Genomic DNA, 20,444 nt, shown 5'->3' with positions numbered 1-20,444 from the left:
CCTAAAATCGGAGCAGCAGCCTGACCTAAAAAGAGAATTTTTCTGACCACTGGGCCAGTCAGCCGAGTGAATTGGGAACCACTGCTCCCATTATGAGTCAGCAGACCGGCGTAGCGCTGCGAACCGCCTCCTCTGATGACATTCGGCTCCTCTTGGCAGCCATATTCCCCAGCGTTGTGGTAATCTCATCTTTCCCATCCATGACTCTGGAGTGAAGAATGCCAGTTTTGGACGGGACACGTTGTTCTTGGCCAACTCTTCTCCTCACTGACGACACACGAACAAATCAGTTTAATTAATGGAAACAGACACAAACGTTGGTTTTTTTTTAAGGACGACAGAGGTCCCTTATACGCAGATCCATGGAAACCTGAAAGGGGTGGCGATTCGGGGGTGATTCCGGGCGGCTCTGTTGCTCTTCCGTGAAAGTGTCAGCTTTATTGTGGAGTGACTGAGATGATGGTGGCGTGTGGCAGCCTGCCCTGCCTGAGGTTTCTGAGGTTCAGCTGTTTGGCAGCGAGGCCTGGAGGATTTGCAGAGCTGTTGTCTGGATGCCTCCTCCTGCTCCAGTCTCACTTAGCGGTGTAGCCCCCCCCCCCCCCCCCACCCAACATGCTTTTATTGGATCCTGGAGCCTCGTGTGAACCTCCCTGAACCCAAACACCGTCTCCTCACCTAAGTGGTGCCTCCACTGGTGGAACCATCTCCAGAAGGTTTCTAGGCTGGCTTGGGCGTCTTCTTGGGTTTCTCCTGTCTCCCAGTGCCAGCAGCAGCCACACCCAACCAACTGGAATCAGGACCGGGGCCCACAGCTGGGAGGGTGTGAGAATGTTGGTGCAGCACAGCGCCGCCGACAGCGCCAGTAGGACGGTGGCGAGAGGGGCTGGAAGATGTCCAGTCCACAGGTGGAGTCGCTGAAATGTTCTGGTCGTGCCCTGTAAGGATGGAAGGAACATTTGGGGTGATTCACCACGGTTAAAGAGACTTGCTGTGTGTGCGTGTGTGTGTGTGTGTGTGTGCGTGTGTGTGTGTGTGTGTGCGTGTGAACAGGAACAATGCTGCCCTTTATGGAGGAGAATACTGCTGCCTTTAATAAGGCCGAGCCAGTTCAGCAACAAATGCCTTGAATCATACATCCCAACAGGCTTCCAGAGACAGACAGATGCATGGCTGGAGCCAGATGTTCAAAGGACTCCAGCAGAGCTTCATTCAGCTTCTAATAGTTTTGTGACATCAGGATTAAACCCTCTCAGTTTAAATGGGTGGTAGCAGGTTGACCTCTGACCGAAAGAGGAGGGACGTCCAGCGCTTGGTTTGGGATCTGAAGCATTTTCAGGAGACGTGTCCTGAAGGACACCTGCAAACAGGACGGAGAAGAAAGCAGAAGAGGCCAAAATCTTCTACCTGCGTTCTGAGAGGGCGGCCTGGTTCCTCTACACAATGATAATATACCTCAATATTTCCTCCTGCCGTCCAAAGTGTCCTGCTGTCTCGTCCACGGCTGCTCCTCACATTGGGGATCTTCCTCAATCCGATTTTATGGCAGGAACATTGACCCAAATTAGAGAAACGGTGTATGTGTGAGAAGAATATTCATTAATACTACAACCAGTCCATTTATCCTCTCTGTCCCACTATAACCAGTCCATCTATCCTCTCTGTCCCAGTATAACCAGTCCATTTACCCCCTCTGTCCCACTATAACCAGTCCATCTATCCTCTCTGTACCACTATAACCAGTCCATCTATCCTCTCTGTCCCACTATAACCAGTCCATCTATCCTCTCTGTCCCACTATAACCAGTCCATATATCCTCTCTGTCCCAGAATAACCAGTCCATTTACCCTATCTGTCCCACTATAACCAGTCCATTTACCCTCTCTGTCCCACTATAACCAGTCCATTTACCCCCTCTGTCCCACTATAACCAGTCCATTTACCCTCTCTGTCCCACTATAACCAGTCCATTTACCCCCTCTGTCCCACTATAACCAGTCCATTTACCCCTCTCTGTCCCACTATAACCAGTCCATTTACCCCCTCTGTCCCACTATAACCAGTCCATATATCCTCTGTCCCACTATAACCAGTCCATTTATCCTCTCTGTCCCACTATAACCAGTCCGTCTATCCTCTCTGTCCCACTATAACCAGTCCATCTATCCTCTCTGTCCCACTATAACCAGTCCATCTATCCTCTCTGTCCCAGCACACACACCTGAGATGGCCCTGGGACCATCACACCACCCTACTTGAGTTTCCCAGCAAAAACATAAGAAAAGTCACCTCAAACCAAATTACAAACAACATAACTGAACATGAACTACCCCCTGTCCCACCCCCAGAAGAGGATGTGGTTAGCTACAGCAGATATGATCTGAAAACTGTCCAAACACAAATAACCTTCTTCAGCTGCTTCACATCCCTCGACCTAAATGTCTACTTCAGCAGCCGCGGAGGAGAAGGCAAGAGGAGAAGGACAGTTACACCTAGTGGACTCTTGTACCACCTCTTCACTGCCGGAAGTCCAGGCCTCACCATTTCAAAACCAATGACTACCTAAGGTCAGGTTTGTCTGGACACAAAGAGTTTAAACAGCCAGTTGAAATGTGAAACAATCAGGACTGCTGCCCCGCCCAGGAGCGTTGTCTAAAAATATGGCTCATTTTACCCACAACCGAGGTTGAAACATAGTCGTAGCATTCTACCGTGTATGAATATAAACTCGTGTGAATATGAACTCATGTTAAATGCAGCTATTCCTCATGCTCGGCGGGGCAGGGAAATTTGCCAATATCCCTTTAGTAGGTTGCACTTGCTAACAAATTTCACTGTGCCCGCCTAATCTATGAAGTCCTCCTGAGGTTAGTTAAATGTTTTACTTCTGAGCAAAAAGACTGCAAAAACAGTGGCCGTGCAGAGAGGCCTGGCCAGATGTCTCTGCCCCAAATTCCTCTTCTCAGGGAAGGACAGGAGGCGACCCTCCCCTGCACAGGATCAGCTACATGGACTAGATGTACCTGATCTACCTGAGGAACATCTGTCTGCACATCCTTGTGGATTCAGGTGGTGTGTGCACAATACAGCTTCAGCAAGTTGATGTGGCACATCACATCTGTATGGGTGATGTAACATTATGAGGAAGTCTGAACTCACCTACGCACCCAAATTCTCCCTGAGTATGAGCATGAGCTCTGACTATGCGGGACACGGAGCTGCTTCAAAACTTGAGAAAACACATGGAAAGACAAATTCCAACCCTGGTCAGCCTGGATAACCTTTGGAATACCAAACACAGAAATGACCTGAGTAAGCGCTTGGACCACTGGCTGTGTTTTAATAGTGCGGGTTGGACATGTGGCTGGACAGCAGGTACGCTAGCACATAAATGACAGGAATTAAGCTGCACCTGATTTTGGGCGAGGCCTGGACAGGATTGGAGTTTTTAAATTGTTCCGGCGCCATGAGCTTACGCAGTTTTAAAAACCAGTACACCATAGGAGTGGAACGCCAACGAGTTAAATGTTCTTTCACATGCAAACTTCAGATGACTCTTTCTTCTGCGTTCTGAGATGTGGCCAGTACGCTTCCAGAACCAACTCGTAGGTGTTCACTGAGGAATAAGAGCTGAGTCTGGTTTTTGCCCTGCCTGGCAGAATCTGGCCCGTTAGGCATGTCTGCCACACACTTTAACAGTGTAAAGGAAAGCTCTGGGTCTTTCTCTACAAAGTTTTTTTTTTTTTTTACAAAAGGTCACCCAGGAAATCAAAATATCATGAGACTGCATCACTATAACCAGTCCATTTACACTCCCTGTCCCACTATAACCAGTCTATTTACCCTATCACTCCCACTGTAACCAGTCCTTGTGTTTGGAGGCCAGTAAGCCGCCTCAACTACGTCATCGCAGTCATTCATCTCATGTCAGTTCCCAGCTTTAACCGCAGCCCCCCCCCCCCCCCCCCCCCCCCCCCCCCCCCCCTTCCCCACATCCACCCTGCGGGGACGATTTATCATCTCTAACCCACCCTAACGATCCCATTTTCATTTATTTGGGCTTGCTCTGTGTAACAATAGTCAAAGTTGGTGGCATCCATTGCGAAACCCTGAAGTGTTCTTGGCCTCCTCTGACTCACAACTCTGTGGTATAATTTCACTGGAATTTGAGTCAGAAAGCCCCTCACCCCACCCATAACCAACACCCTGCCTGAGAGAGCTTCACACTCCTTTCCTCTGGCAGCCACCCCGTCCTTTCCTCAAAGGACCTTGTTTTCTGGGGCCTGTGGTTTAATTAAAATAATATTTGCTGTGCAGCGCTACCTCCCGGGCTCCATTCTCCCTCCACAACGGGCATTATTTTTAGCCCCTGGTTTGACTTCTGGTCTTCTTGGACTGGACTTCTGCAGCGGCGCTCAGTGTGTTTTTGACCACAAATGGCCTCTGCCATCGCACTCCCCCTCAAACAATCCTGGTCCCATCAACAATCTTCACACGACATCCAGCCGAGATGCACCCAAAGACGTTTAGGCTGGGGTTCATTTGGGGCTCACACTCAGAACTGTCTGGTCAAACGAGCGCAAAAACCTCGGTGAAATGACTTCATGTGTCGCTAATGCACATCAGCAACGCAGCCAGCAAAGCCTTTAACAATCGAGCTTCTTTATTCCCCAAAAACAAATAAACCACAGTCACTTTTGAAGTCATATTTTTAACAGAGAGCCAGCTCTGAACATTAATCTCTCTCGACAGTGGCACTATTGACGGATTTACAGCGGGTGCTCTGCGTCTCCATATGGCTCAAAGACCTCACATGCAGTGCGTGACCACCCTTGGACAGTAGACTATACAGATCGCTGCGTAAATATACGTTCAGCAGGGAGCTGAATGGCTGCGTGCATTTGAACAGCAGGTCCTACAGCACGGCGGCAGCTGCTGGGTCAGAACCAGGGAACATCAGCCAAACATCCAGCACCTCTTTCTCTGCTAGTCATGGCTGAAAATGTCAGGGTAGCACTCGTGTGTGTCCTCTAGAGTATCTGCCAGGGTTCGTCCCTGTTGTAGATGGCCTCTTCTAGTTAATCTTTAACCGCACAGGTTGGGTGAAGCTTAGTAGATCCAGGTGCAGTATTCAAAAGAGGGCATCGCATACAACAGGTACTGTATGTCAAAACTCATCCCCTGGAGGGTCAGAATCCCATCCAGTTTTATGACCTACCAGGTTGACAATCTTTCATCTGGCTTCCCGCTTGCCATTTTCTGCCTGGGAGGACAGAAAACCCAGCTGGATTACAGCCCTCAGGGACCGGATTCCCACACCCCTGAAGTGGAATAAAGGCAACAGACACCGAAGGAAGAATTAACGATGACATTTTCAGGAATAACGTCATGGTATAAATCTGCAGAGAGGTTACACGACTGTCTGGAACTGCGTCTGCAAATTTGAACAAGGGAAACTGGATCACATCTAATTGAAACAGGTATTTGCGTAGGTGGACGCAGACTTCCGCGAGCTGGCTTCTTCACAGGCAGAGGAGCTTCTCAATGACCTGCGGGATAAACAATCTTTTCTGCTTGCTCTTCCACACCAGCACCCTTGAAAATTTCGACTCTGTCCAGAAATTGTGAGAGAGAGAAAAAATAATAAACCCAACCGTTGCAACATCAAATAACTTTTATCGAATGTCATCGAGGAGCCGTCCCCTCCAAAAGTGTTTCGGCGTTTCGATTATTGGAACAGACAAAATGAAAAGTGGAGCCTTGCGAGACGAGGGTGTAATATGAGCACGAACCAACACTTTAGAAAATGTGTGAACCTCCACCGCCTGGGTGGCGAGGGGATCGTATAGCTGGTGCCCGGCACTGCAACAACAGCTGTGTGACAAGGTAGCGGGAAACAGAGGCAGGGGCCATTGTGATTGCTAAGAGGTGGTCCAGCCCTCCTTCCCTCTGCTTCATCCTTGAAGAGACTCTTGGGCTCTCATGAAAAGCCCCTGGGCTCCTTTGTCTTCCCCTCCTTAGCTGATTACTCCTCTGGGAAAGTCAGCTCAGAACAGGAACCACGACGCGGCGTTTGTCCTCTCTATTGTGTCTGGTCTCCTTCTCTTTGTCTCTTAGACAGATGCTTTAGTTTTAAGGCCCGTCGTCTAGGAAATAACTTTAATTTAAACGTTTGACAAGGGACTCAAGACCATGTGGTAGTTTCCCAGTGATCATTCTTGCAGTGTCTTTATAGAGCTACTGTAGTCACTGTGACACTGCTGTTGACATCGGTTCCAAGTCTCCCGAGGCTGTGCTATACCATAATATCTCATTTATTTTGTAAATGTACAGTGTGATCTCTGAGCCCCCCCACGACTTTCTTATGTGTAGCATAACCAACTGAGCTAGGCCGAGCCCGCGTTAGCGATGGGCCAACGTGCAACAGTTCATAAATAAACTCGGTCATGCTGGAACGCACCAGTTTGGGAGACTTTCGACTCTGGCAGCATGTCTGACACGTCTGAGACACACAAAATTGACCGTGCACTAAATGCGCAGCTGAAACATGTCCCGGACTGCATGACGATGTTCCATTTAGAGGCCGACCTCGGCGGCATGTGCGCTACATGGGCTATGTCTTTTACCATAATGTGCGGTTTTACTACAGCTGGAATTACCCTTTAGTGCAACTGGGTGGAGAAGCTAATATGGATTACAGAAGTTTATTCAAAATTCAATCAATTAAAGAGTGACCAGCGTTCTCGATGCCAACGGCCCAGGCAGGACTCTGCCACATGAAAATATAGCCTCACCACATACCTCAGCGCTGGACCACAAGGCTGCCCCAGCCTCTGCCTGCACCAGGAACGAAGGATTAAATATAATGCTGGCAGTCTGCAACGCAGCCCAGAAAGCAAGGAAGGAGGAAGGAATTTGTCAGAATTCTATAAACACACATGGATCTGCGCTCCTGATGCCAGCACTCGCAGAACTTTCCACAGGCCAGCCGAGTGACTGGGAGGCCGAGGGTGAGAGTAAGTGGGGCTTTTTGAATGAGCCCAGAGTTGACGTAGAGGCCAGCCAAACGGCAATGATACACTGCAGAGGAGAAAGCAGCGGAGCAGAGAGGAGTGGTGAAAGCAAGGGCAGAGGACAGATAATCCTCCCTGCAGCTCCAACTGGACACGCTCAGGAACAAAAAAGGTGGAGAGCATCCCCGAGACTCCCTGCAAAAGGGTGGAGTTGTGAGGGAAGGGAGGGGGGGGTTCAAAAGGAGGTTTCTATGTTTATTTTTGTTGTTTTGTTGTTCCTATATCACTTAGCAACACGTTTGCGTGCGAGTTTATAATATAACATGCAGCATATTTGCATCATGCATCGAGACACTGAGGGAGAAGGAAGGGGGTGAAGGAGGGGGGAATCGAGAGGACGTGCCCACTGAAAGTTTCCAGTATCTGTGCCAGAGAACAAAAAAAGAAAAAAGAAAAGAACCAGAGGTCAGCCCAGATGTTGCTCAGAGAGCGCCAGGAGGGGGCCCAGACTGACAGGGGTCCAAAAGGACACTTGAGTTCAAAACCAGCTTTGGGAGGGTTTTTTTTGTTTCACTAATCAGATAATAAGAATAAACCTTTCAAGTCTGTTTATTTCTGCTTTTTTGCTGCCAAAAAGACTAGAACCTTATCCTGATCCAAACTCTAATCATTAGCATAAAAATGCAAGGTTCTGTCCAGCGGAACATGCACAGTAACCTGCTGTATCCAAGACGATTTGGCCCACGTTTGACCCATTTCACCGCCGACTTTGCCTTTGAACGTGAACCTGTAGCAAAATGCAACGTTCCAAAGGGAATCAAAGGGAATCAAAGGGAATAATCTCCATTCATGCAACACCCGGTCCCCTTCCATCAGAGATCCAGAGGTGAAGTGTTGATTAATAAATCGATCTCTATTCTGGCCACAGCTCATGTTTTGTTGGGAGAAAGGTTGCTTGATGGGGGGGGTGTAAAATACCAATGGCTGGGTTTATTTCTGCTGGGCGATATGCTCAAAGTTAAAAGTACGGCTGTCTGTTGACGTCGGGTTACCCAGAGGTCGGCGCTCACGTTGCTGCCACAGACTTGGCAGCGGCTCTTCTCGGTTCTTCTTCTCTGATTTGCCTGCAGATCTGTACGCAGCAGCCATGTGGCGCATATCTGGGTTGACTTCTGTGGGGAAATGTGGGCTCAGAGCTGCAGAAGGGGAGGAAGTGAAAAGCCCGACCAGTTTCACCAGTGAGTCAGAGGAGCTCGTGGAAACAGCAGCGATGGAAAACTGGAACGGGAAAAAGCTGGCTTTGCTGTGAAACCTACAGCTCGGTCCATCCATTCATATCTGCATACCCATCAGCAGGAGGATCCCCCTACATGAGCCTGGTCCTGCTCCAGGTTTCTTCCTGGTAAAGGGGAGTGCAATTCCCCTTGCATATACATCCCACATAGCAACGGTTGCCCTCATATAAAATGGACTGAGATACTATGCTGACTTATGGTTTGTTGAGACTTGTTTGAGGGGAAACATTCATCGCATTTATTAGGCTCTTATTCAAACTTTCAAAGACTTTGTGTCCCCTGCAACAGGCATTAAGTGTATATGGATGAACTTCCTTCCCTTACTAAGATTACACCAATATACTATCTGCTCACTATCAGCACATCTTCCAGCCTTCAGCCCGTCAGATGGAAACAAACCTTCCCAACTCCGGGAACATCCTCAGCCAGGAACACGTCTGTAGAGTTAACCCTCACCCTCCACGCGCTAATGTTAGCATTGACGCTACCAAACTAGATACAGGCAATATTATGTTTCCAGACAAGTTCCAGACTCCACAAACCCCACTGCAGGTTTTAAACTGGAGAAATTGGGCTGAAGCAACTCCTGGCCTGTCGTCTTACTCACCTCCCCATTGCCCTCGTCCTCACCCTGGGTGGGCATCAATTATTCATCAGCTCTGAGTAGCCAGCATGAAACCGATAGCCCACATGCTATTTATACTCCAGGTCAAATAGCGAGCAGGAAACGATAATCTGTATTATATCTACTGTATATACATGTATATGAGGCGTCTCTATATAGTGTATATCTATACTGCACATGTGGCTGCCGTAGCACCTAATACAACTCAAAATATTCACTTAAAAATCTTACTTTTAAAAAGCTTAGCTCTAAAGAAGCATTTAAATGTACTAGTTCATTGCTCAATAAAGTGAAGGAAAGTGTCAGAAACTATTATGGGCTGTGAGCAGATGTATTTGGAGCTATTTCACCGTACGTTACCAGCGTTTTTCTCTCTCGGTTGCCGGGGTCGACTCAGAGGCGCCCCCTAGAGCATGCTGCTACTATAGAAGTAAAGTGACCGCAAATCGGGCGTTGAAATGCAAAGTGGCAACGCAAACTGGAGGACAAAAGGTCAGACAGACGGTCGACATGAAATTCGGGGTCAGTGTGGATTACACTTAACAGTTTTATTCGGAATATTAAGACAATGAAGCATAAGCCAAGCACCAAGAGACAGCTACATGTGTCATATCATATGGCTCTTTAAAAAAAAAAAAAAAATGAACAGGTTACACTGGAAAACTTGGTTCCCCCCCCCCCCTCGCTGAATGATGGTGAAGGAGATACACAGAAAACACTGTGAAACGTGAGTGATGCCATTTACATGCTCCGAATCCGAAAGGCGGGAGGAGGAACCGGGACGGCGATATTCGTCCGACGGCCCCGGGGGGGGGGGGGGGAGGTTTAGTAATTGGTGGGGACGAATAAGGCCGTCCGGGTAACCCGCGGTGCTTTGGAGAGACAACCATTAGTTCCCATCATTGTCAAGTCTTGCCGCCTTGGCGCTCACGTCCCCATAGCAACCAATGTGCACGTTCAGCATTAAAGTGACAGAGGATTGCAGCCGTTCTCACGCTCCGCTCCATTGCATATTAGGGAGAAGTTCTGATGAAAAATAATACTTCTGTCATAAATCCTTTACCTTTGCATATCGCACCTTCAGAGCTGATTTTAAATATATATGGGAAGATGAATCTTTTTTTTGTTTGTTTGTCCTCTAAGGGATAAAAACTAAGTCATGAACTCAAGTTGGGGGATGGGGTCTATGTGATCCAGAGCAGACCCGCCGGGTCCGAGTGCAGCCAAACGCTCGGTCCCTCCAGGAATTCCCGATGGCAACGTGTCCGGGATTAAATCCGGATGGTGGCTTTTTGCCCCCGGCCGTGGAATCGATGAGACAAAGCATCAAGTCGGTACTTTGAAATTTCAAAATAAAAGCATCTTTAAAACTTTTAAAATCTCAACAGAGGGTTGGCACCACCGGACCGCGTCCGCAGAAACCTGGAGCGACCGACCGAGACGGAGACGGGTGACAGGTTCGAGTGTTTCTTGATGGGGCTTTAGGGAATCCGGGTCCTGATCCAATCAGAATTGTCTAAAAACCGTCAAATAGGACATTAAAATAAAACCAGGACCGATTTCGGGGCACATTAACTTCACATCTGGGAGCTCTCGTGTCATCCGTCCATGTCACACACAACTCATGGGGGCAGAAGCAGAAACGTCGTGCTGTCCAAGTGCGGTCCGTGTTTAGGGGGGGGGGGGGGGGCATGTCAATACCTGAACTAGTGCGATGTGTGCAAAAACATGTGTTCCAGACAGCTAACTCACCGTAGTCGTCTCACACCTAAACCTCTGGCTGTGTAACTCCATCATCATCCTACAAGTTTCCTTTCAGGTCCCCCCCCCCACCCCTAAATCTACAGATTATATGGCAAACATGTGCTACGGTTAATGTCAGATATTTCCCATGGGGAAAACCGAGTCCGGAGGGTCCGGGGGACTCTCCTTACAATGGGCCTGCCTGAGAATAAAGGGCGGAGGTGGGACGGGGCAACGAGGTCGCTGTTCATAGGAGCGGTCACCCCTCACACTGGACTCTGCCGCCCCCCCCCCCCACCGCCACGGTGACCCTCTGTGCGGCTGGGACCGGACACCAATCAACACACACAAACTGCAGCATATCGGAGGCTGACGGCACCTGAATTAGTGTTGATGAAAGGAAATACTGACTATTTGAAATGTCTGCAACGCACACTTTACAGTATAGATAAAGTTAACAACTCTTATCGGAACAAGCCGCTAATCCCGTCGGTGGAATTACACGTCCAAGGACACTGACGGGAGTCCGTGCGCTCCGCGTGGCCGACCCGTCTTGGGTCAGAAAGACCCAAAACGGGCGACGGCGTCCTGGAGGAGGAGTTTTAGCTAAACCAAAATGGTGTTCAGTAACTGCTAGAGGCAGATATCAATTCACACTAACCAGTAAAAGAATTCATGTGTTTTACAAGCTCAACTCTTTAAAAAAAAAATTTAATTAAAAAAAGCCCGATTGTGATCATGATTGACAATGAACCGACTTCCATAAAATGTTTTTAGAAGATCACCCTTGACGTTTGTGGCCTTTTTAAGGTAGGAAATTCCAGATTTGTGGCATCGAGGTGAAATATTTCTGCAGTTTTTCCCTGATCCTCAGAGGGAACCAGGCTGAAGAGAAGCGGTGCTGCCGGAGAACGTTTGGACAGTTTCGGTTCGGCGTGTCGCTAACAAAACCTGATAAAGTGCACGGATCGAGCTTGAGCACAAAGACGCACCCTAAACCTATAGAAAGGGAAGGTGAAGCTCCGGGGAGACCAATGAGACGGCGACGCTTTAAAGGGAAGTTCCAGCCCCGTCGCACAAGCTGCGAACCAGGAGAGAGCGCGCGTCGGCCTGTGTTTGTGTTGATTGTGACGTCAAAGTTTAAAACGATTTACCACCGCGTGGTCCGCGAAGGGATGCGTCACCTTTTAAGAGCAGGCTAAAGTCGCGGAAACAAGCGAGAAACTAAAGCGTTGGCAGACGCGGGACAAAGAGAACAGAAAAATACAGGCGTGGTCAATTTTGTAGTGTTCCTAAAAGCAGCCACTGTGATTAAAAAGTACAGATTTTGAGGAAATGGCTTTGTTCGCCTTCGAGAGGCAGTGGGTTTTTCGCACCGGGGACGAGAGGCTGCAGACAATTTAGGGACGCAACGACCTTGTTGGCTGCCCCGGTATTCAGACTGCACCGGCGAACGCAAAATGAAATTAAAGTGCTATTTATTTCGACCCTCTGAGCATCTCTGAGCATCGGGGACAGCAGCACAAACAGGCCTTCCAAGAACCCGACCAGGAGGTGGAACCTTTAGTACCCAGTGAAACATCTCGGCTACAACGGCTTCACAACGGCGTCGCGCCGTCCTGCGACCTGCTAAAGCTGACGGCGAGTAAAACATTTTAAAGCGCGTGTGTGTGTGTGTGTTCTTTTTGAGTGCAGATACACACCACAGGCAACGCCGCCCTGGTCATCCGGCCTCAGCGTGGCGGGAAACTGGAATTAAATCTTCGTCCGGGGACGTGAATTTTGCTCGTTCGTGACCTACTGGTGAGACTCGGAGCCTTCGGCGGATGAGGGGGGTGAGTGTACACGGCACTCAAACATGAGGGGGGGGGGGGGGGGGGGGGATTTATGCCACAACCTTTGAATGCTAATCCCCAGAAGCGTAACTACCTTCTGGTCAATATTCCCACCGTGTCATTTACGTAGTGATCTGAAGAGGGTTGAGGGTTCGATTCCGTCACAGATTAGTGGATTTAGGCTGACCTGGTAAACCGGCGAGGCCGTTTCCGACGGAGACAAGGGGGAAGTGGCTGCTGGAGGTGTTTTGGCTGGGCACGCAGACCAGCGCACAGCTATTTAACGGGGTTATAAACCAGTCTCAGGCAGGACACAGTAGATCATTTCTATTTAAGGAGTCGCTAACATTAACATTACTCTTGAGTAAGCACCTGATTTCCCTGATCCGTGACCCTGGCGTCACGACCTCTCGCAGCTGATGTGTGCAAAAAGAGAGCAACGACTGTGCCTGGTGTAGCGCCGTCCGCGGGACCGGCGCCGGTCCGCGGCGCTGTCAGACGCCCTGTCAACACACACGCGCGTTCATAAAAAGGAGAAGCGAGTAACCTGGACAACAGAGCTACGCGGTCTGTGATCAGTTTGGAGGCATGCGGGCGGGTCTACGGACAGGGTGATGACGTGGGGTCGGGCGGGCGCCGAGCACGTGGCGAGAGAGAGAGAGAAAACCCACAAAGTGACCGAGACGATCGGGATCGTGTCTTCCGTCGCTCCCGGCTGAAACACCCTCAACAAAACATGTGCTTGCCAGACAGCGTTATACTGAATAAAGTCGTGATATCCTCAGGTGTGAGTAGTAACTAAAGCAAATTAGAGTGAATCGTGTGTAGCTCGTTATATTTACTTTTCATTCCCCACCAGAGAGAGAGAGAGCGCCATGTCCCTTTAGCCTCTAATTGGCTAATGAGGAATTTCTAAAGTTCTGTAATCCTCCCGCAGCGTGTGTCATGGGGCGATGGAGAAGTCCCCTTCATTTGACCTTGAGTGGCGGTTCCCTCTCCAGCCAGCGGACTCGTACTTTCTGTTTATAGTGATACTCCTTCAGGAAGTCCTGCAAGGCGGGCGGCAGCGGCAGCGAGCCGATGCCGTCGTACGTGGTCCAGCGGCAGATGGCGGCTCGGGCCAGGTGCTGCAGGCCGAAGGGAAAGGTCCGGTGGAGAGGCACAGTGAGCAGAGGTTCAAAAAACATACAGGCGCTGGGGTCCTTGTAATGCTCCAGCAGGCCTGTGACAGTGGAAGAGTGGAAAACGCACGGGTCGTGAGCGTCGAAGCTGAAGTTGTGGTTCCACTGCTCGATGCGAGCGTGCAGCGAGCGGTTGTAGCGCCGGAAGCTAACGGAGAAGAGGTAATCCTCCTGGGCCGAGTCCCGCAGCAGGAAGGTGCCTTCCGGACGGCCGTCCAGCAGGGCCTCGGCCTCGTAGCGGTCCATCACGCCCCAGTAGCAGGGCAGGGCTGTGATCTGCAGCAGGTCTGGCACCAGGCAGTGGATGTAGTCTATCTGGGTGTGCACCTTCCAAGGCCCGGTCTGCTGCCGGCTCAGGTGACCCTCCCCGGAGGCGTGCCTCTGTTTGGGCCTCCTCGCCTGCAGACACAGGGTGGTGGAATCTTCCTCCGACTCGCAGTCCTGCGCCGGCGCCGCGGCCCCCAGCCCCTGTCCACAGGGGAGAGACGCCGCGACGCCGGCCGAGCCGCTGGACCCCGAGGCCCGGGCTTCCCCAGAGGCCTCTCCCATGCCAGGAGCCATTTTTGGTCCCAGTTTGTAGAGAGAGGAGCCTGGCACTGAGGCCTCCAGAGTGTGGATCTGCGCGTTAGGGGGCGGGTCCACACCTTCCTCGATGCTGAGCCTGCGGCGCTCGCGGAGACGCTCTTCCTCGTCCTCCGGGGAGGGATGCGCCGGGTCGAAGGCGTCCAGCAGGGCGGTGGAGGAATGCGGGCTGACGGGCGCCGTGTGCTGCTTGATCAAGTGCCACTTGAGTGCAAGGTCGGACCCGGGTGGGAAGGGGCACGTCTCCAGCATGAGCTCGGTCAGGTGGATCTTCCTCTTGGAGACGACCGGGCTCCTCGCCGAGCGGGCGCGTCTGTGGGCGGGCAGGGGTAAGCACAGGCCGACCGTGTCGCTCAGGCGCTGGCGCAGCGAGCGGGCGTTCAAGCCGCGCCCGCCGCACACGCCCTCGCTCATCTCCTGGATGGAACCCACGCCGCAGCGCCTGTCCCGGCGGTTCCCGCTCCCCCGCACGCGTCCCGACCTGCGCTCCGTCTCCAGAGAACTCTGCGTTTTGGTTGAGCACGAGTGTTTTTTCTTTCCGCCCCACGGAGCGTGCCGGGAATAGGAGTCCCTCCTGGCCAGGGGGACCGCCCCCACGTCCCCTCGGACATCCTCGCTCTCCTTGTCGATGGTGATTTCTACTATCTGGGGGACGTTGGACACACAGTTATGGTGACGCCGCCCCGCCGATGCCGCTGGCGCCGGCTGGAGTCTCCGAGACGGGCTGGAGGCTCCCGATGCCGCGGCCCCGCCCAGCGTGCAGCGGACAGCATCCGCCTCCGGCCCGCTGTCCGCAGGTCCCGGGTTACTGTTGTTGTGGAACAGCGTCTGGCATTTGCTCTTCAGGTTGCTCCACATGGTTCCGCGGTGGGAGAGGACCTGAGCACAACGGAGGACAAAAGTCAGAAAGTCACAGGCGCAGAAACGGAAGCCCGTGCAAAGAATGTTGGCGTCTGACGTTCCACGCCGCCGTGCGTCTAATAATTAGACACGGCGAGAGTGTCAGAGGGCGGGAGCGTCTGCCAGCCGTCCTGACTGGAGCCGCTGGAACAGCTCCGGAGTTGCCAGGCAGACGTGCGGAGGCACAAGGCCGCGGCTATAAATGAACCCGGGATCTGCTCGCAGCTGATCTGCTGGTATGTACTGTATTACAGAGCCAGTCTAGACCTGACGAGCGCCACGCCGCGCACTTTGGCGCACGCCATCGGGCCGCTTCTCGGGTGTTGTTTGATTCCAGCCGTTTTCCCACGTGCGACCGGGTCGACGGTATAAATGAGCATCATAATGAGCTTTATGTTCCTTAAATACTTAAGAAAGACCTTTGATGTCTGCTGAATGTCAGCATTTCCTTATTATTCAATCATAAATGCCGTTTTAAAGGGTTTAAAGGAAAACGCCGAGCAGGTTAACCAGCACTAACTCTGCTTAACATTAGTGGTCTCGTGGGGGGACACCGTTCAAACCCGTCCCGCTCGAGTGGGAGGCACCATCATCCTGCAAAAAGAGGGTTTTTAATTGCAATTTCAGCATAATCCTGCGACTAACGAGTCATTAACAGCACGCTGGACGGACATCAGTGCAGAAAACAACCCTCTGCGTCCAAGTTGGAAGCAGCCACTGGTGAAATGGGGAAACAGCTGCTTTGTTTACGGCTCCCTTGGAAAACAGACTGAGATTTCAACCCCATTTGGACCCTTTTTTAAAAATTATTTTGAATGAAGTGTTTATAGGGAGCACGTTATTTCTGCTTTGGCTGCTTCGAGCTGATTCTAATCAGAAAGTCGGCCTCGTTATTAAGGCCTGGTACCTTCAGGCTTCGGGCGAAAACACCTTTAAACGCCATCAGAACCAGATGATCCGGCCGGTTCCACATCGCGTCTCATTTTCACTCCCAACGCGACGTTTCAGCTCGCAGCAGCAGGACGGCGCTGCGACTCGGTTCCGTGGGAGCTGAAACCGAAACCAGCCGCGGCCTGCATCTGCCAGCAATCGCCTGGTTTTCTAAGCGTGCACGGCCCGGGCCAAAAGGGCGACAATGGAGCGGGGTGATGAGGCCAAGGCTGAAGCGGACCGGCGGCCTTTTTAACCCAGGTATGTGCTCGCGTCCTCGTCTCATAACTCGCGGTAAAAAATTATAAAAAATCCCCTGGCAGATTTTGCAGACAGGCATTTTAAAAACATACCGACGGCGTCACGTGTCGGAATTCTCGGCGGATTCCATAAAACCTGGCGGCAGAATTCAACCTAAGCGACCCGCGGACGCCGGGAATGCACGTTCGCGATGTGGCCGGACGCTCTAAAAGCTGCCCCGAGACAGAACCGGCGCTGGATACTGGTGCTTTCTCCGGCAGCCCAACACACCCATTCTCCTGGGATCAAGTTGATTTAACGGAGGGCTGGAAAAGAGAGGAGATTACAGGAGGATGCCTCTGCAGCTCAGACCAGAGTTAATGAGATATTTGCTGCCGTGCCTTCTCAAAGATATGTGCCACAAAGAATGCTGCATGCAATCTTTAAATGAAGGTGTTAAAAAGCGGGAGACTAAGATCTTGATTGATGGAATGGTCTGGAAAGACATTTATTTTTGACTTGGAAAGAAAACTTTAACGACACGTTAATACGCTGTTACTATGCAGCAGCACATCAGCAAAGCTGCTGTGTGTTGCAGAGGTAATAACAAGTTGGGGTTTTTTTGTTTTGTTTTTTTAATAAAAGGAGTCAAATAGGTCAAAAAGTGCTGCAGAATCCATGTTGCCAGAGTTGAAATATTATCCCAACATTCCCGAATGAGCCTCTTCGCTTGGGTGATTCATGACCACAGAAATGGGACAGAAAAGCGAGTTTGTAAAGCGGGAATAACTTCTTGTATCACTGTCACGACACGACCACGAAACGATAACGTTATTACAGTTTCTGTGTGGGAATGGTTGGAAGGCCTTCGGGCTTGCGGAGGCCCCACTTTTCTCTGGTACCGACCGAGTTGGAAGACACGCTAACATTTTGACACGTTCGCCGCTAAATGTGGCCTTGGAGGCTTGGCGGCTCCGCCAGGAGTACAGCCATTTACTCAAAAAGTGTGTTCAAACTGTTCCCCTCCCTTGGAACCCGGCGCAGGTTCCACACGGACCAGCGGTCCGGCTGGGAGCTGTCAGAGAAGCTAACGGTTAGCATCCCCCTGAGTGGACCTTCCAGCGGTCCAGCTAGGTTAGCCCGTTAGCTTAGCCTGCTAGCTTGATTTTTAAAAAAGACGCAAAATATCAACACAAATAGACGGAGAGCTGTTCTGGGGCTTCGACGCGCCGAGTAGACAAACCCGACACGCGGGGGTGTAAATGCGTGTTATTCTGGAAGTTATATCTTACCCGTTTGTCCTTAGAAAGCTCTATTCAAAAGCTTTCTTTGTCTGCAAAAAATGGCTATTGAGAGAAGTCAGGCATACATCCCCCTTGCGGACCACGGTGTCGGATGAAAGCACAAAAGGTCCTCTGATGCTTGACGGTCTCATCCCGGATACTTTTAAAAATCACAATTTAAACACCTCCCAAAGCGCCTTTTAAAAACAAATCACGGTTGAAGTGCGGCGGACCCGCACTCTCCACCATGGTGAGGGGCTGCTTCTCTGCCGCGGTCGCTGCTGCTTCCAGCAGCCAATATGACGGCGATTCAGCAGACGGAGAGCCAGGGAAGGCGGACGGTGCTCGGCGTGAGCGGCCCCCGGACTGACAGCGGCCCGGTCCAATGGGAAGGAGCGGAGAGCCGGCTGCTTCCGACCGACAACGCGGAGGGGGGAATGACGCGCTCCGGATCCGCGCGACGGGCGTCTGACGTCACCAATGAACGGAGGGGGGAGGGGGAGGGGTTTCCCGGAAACGGGGGAAGGGCGGGAGGGGGCGCAGCCATGACGTCACCCAGGTGAGAGGAGCAGCAGGTGGGAGGACAAGCCGAGATGTATAAAGGACAGCTGTGGTCAGGCTGCTGTGTCCACCTGTCCTGCGTCGTCTTCATCATCGTCATCGTCAGCAAGATCATTAGACTCACACAAAGTTGGACATTTAGAAGACCGACATTCGGTTGTGGACACGCGAATGGACACGTGTGGACAAGCTTCGAAGGGACGAGAGGAGACGGAGACAGAAAGGGAGTGGAAGAGGCAGACATTGTCCTCCACTATAACCAGTCCATTATCCTCTCTGTCCCACTATAACCAGTCCATCTATCCTCTCTGTCCCACTATAACCAGTCCATCTATCCTCTCTGTCCCACTATAACCAGTCCATTTACCCTCTCTGTCCCAGAATAACCAGTCCATTTACCCTCTCTGTCCCAGAATAACCAGTCCATTTATCCTCTCTGTCCCACTATAACCAGTCCATTTATCCTCTCTGTCCCACTATAACCAGTCCATCTATCCTCTCTGTCCCACTATAACCAGTCCATCTATCCTCTCTGTCCCACTATAACCAGTCCATTTACCCTCTCTGTCCCAGAATAACCAGTCCATTTATCCTCTCTGTCCCACTATAACCAGTCCATTTACCCTCTCTATCCCACTATAACCAGTCCATTTATCCTCTCTGTCCCACTGTAACCAGTCCATTTACCCTCTCTGTCCCACTATAACCAGTCCATCTATCCTCTCTGTCCCACTATAACCAGTCCATTTACCCTCTCTGTCCCAGAATAACCAGTCCATTTACCCTCTCTGTCCCAGAATAACCAGTCCATTTATCCTCTCTGTCCCACTATAACCAGTCCATTTATCCTCTCTGTCCCACTATAACCAGTCCATCTATCCTCTCTGTCCCACTATAACCAGTCCATCTATCCTCTCTGTCCCACTATAACCAGTCCATTTACCCTCTCTGTCCCAGAATAACCAGTCCATTTATCCTCTCTGTCCCACTATAACCAGTCCATTTACCCTCTCTATCCCACTATAACCAGTCCATTTATCCTCTCTGTCCCACTGTAACCAGTCCATTTACCCTCTCTGTCCCACTATAACCAGTCCATCTATCCTCTCTGTCCCACTATAACCAGTCAATTTATCCTCCCTGTCCCACTATAACCAGTTCATTTATCCTCTGTCCCACTATAACCAGTCCATTTATCCTCCCTGTCCCACTGTAACCAGTTCATTTATCCTCTGTCCCACTATAACCAGTCCATTTATCCTCTCTGTCCCACTATAACCAGTCAATTTATCCTCTCTGTCCCACTATAACCACTCCATTTACCCTCTCTGTCCCAGTATAACCAGTCCATTTATCCTTACTCCCATTATAACCAGTCCATTTATCCTCCCTGCCCCATTATAACCAGTCCATTTACCCTCTGTCCCACTCTAACCAGTCCATTTACCCTCTCTGTCCCAGTATAACCAGTCCATTTACCCTCTCTGTCCCAGTATAACCAGTCCATTTATCCTCTCTGTCCCACTATAACCAGTCCATTTACCCTCTCTGTCCCACTCTAACCAGTCCATTTACCCTCTCTGCCCCACTATAACCAGTCCATTTATCCTCTCTGTCCCACTATAACCAGTCCATTTACCCTCTTTGTCCCACTATAACCAGTCTATTTACCCTCTCTTTCCCAGTATAACCAGTCCATTTACCCTCTCTGTCCCACTATTACCAGTCCATTTACCCTCTCTGTCCCAGTATAACCAGTCCATTTACCCTCTTTGTCCCACTATAACCAGTCTATTTACCCTCTCTGTCCCAGTATAACCAGTCCATTTACCCTCTTTGTCCCACTATAACCAGTCTATTTACCCTCTCTGTCCCACTATAACCAGTCTATTTATCCTCTCTGTCCCACTATAACCAGTCCATTTACCCTCTCTGTCCCAGTATAACCAGTCCATTTACCCTCTTTGTCCCACTATAACCAGTCTATTTACCCTCTCTGTCCCAGTATAACCAGTCCATTTACCCTCTTTGTCCCACTATAACCAGTCCATTTGCCCTCTTTGTCCCACTATAACCAGTCTATTTACCCTCTCTTTCCCAGTATAACCAGTCCATTTACCGTCTATGCCCCACTATAACCAGTCCATTTACCCTCTCTGTCCCTCTATTACCAGTCCATTTATCCTCCCTGTCCCACTATAACCAGTCCATTTACCCTCTCTGTCCCAGTTCCTGGTCCAGTCATCGTGTAACTCTGA

The 20,444-nt window shown here is 50.6% G+C and overlaps 1 protein-coding gene across 2 annotated transcripts; it reads right to left on the bottom strand.

The window, feature by feature from the left end:
• Positions 1-9,458: 9,458 nt before the first annotated feature.
• socs5b (suppressor of cytokine signaling 5b) lies at positions 9,459-17,985 on the bottom strand. 2 transcript variants are annotated; one of them, XM_011602828.2, is made up of 2 exons: positions 17,635-17,985; positions 9,459-15,151 (listed from the first exon to the last, which is right to left on the bottom strand). In XM_011602828.2, the coding sequence occupies exon 2, from the start codon at positions 15,128-15,130 to the stop codon at positions 13,478-13,480; it is 1,653 nt and encodes a 550-aa protein (XP_011601130.1). In that variant the 5' UTR covers positions 15,131-15,151; positions 17,635-17,985; the 3' UTR covers positions 9,459-13,477.
• Between the last annotated feature and the right edge of the window lie 2,459 nt (positions 17,986-20,444).

The sequence above is a fragment of the Takifugu rubripes genome, chromosome 4 (genome assembly GCF_901000725.2).
Source record: "Takifugu rubripes chromosome 4, fTakRub1.2, whole genome shotgun sequence".
Taxonomy (NCBI): domain Eukaryota; kingdom Metazoa; phylum Chordata; class Actinopteri; order Tetraodontiformes; family Tetraodontidae; genus Takifugu; species Takifugu rubripes.
Note: the sequence above shows the minus strand (reverse complement) of the source record. Positions and strands in the feature narration are given on the sequence as shown.

What these genes read in the sequence shown, in the direction of transcription:
- socs5b (XM_011602828.2), bottom strand. Translation starts at nt 15,130, where the DNA reads ATGTGGAGCAACCTGAAGAGCAAATGCCAGACGCTGTTCCACAACAAC.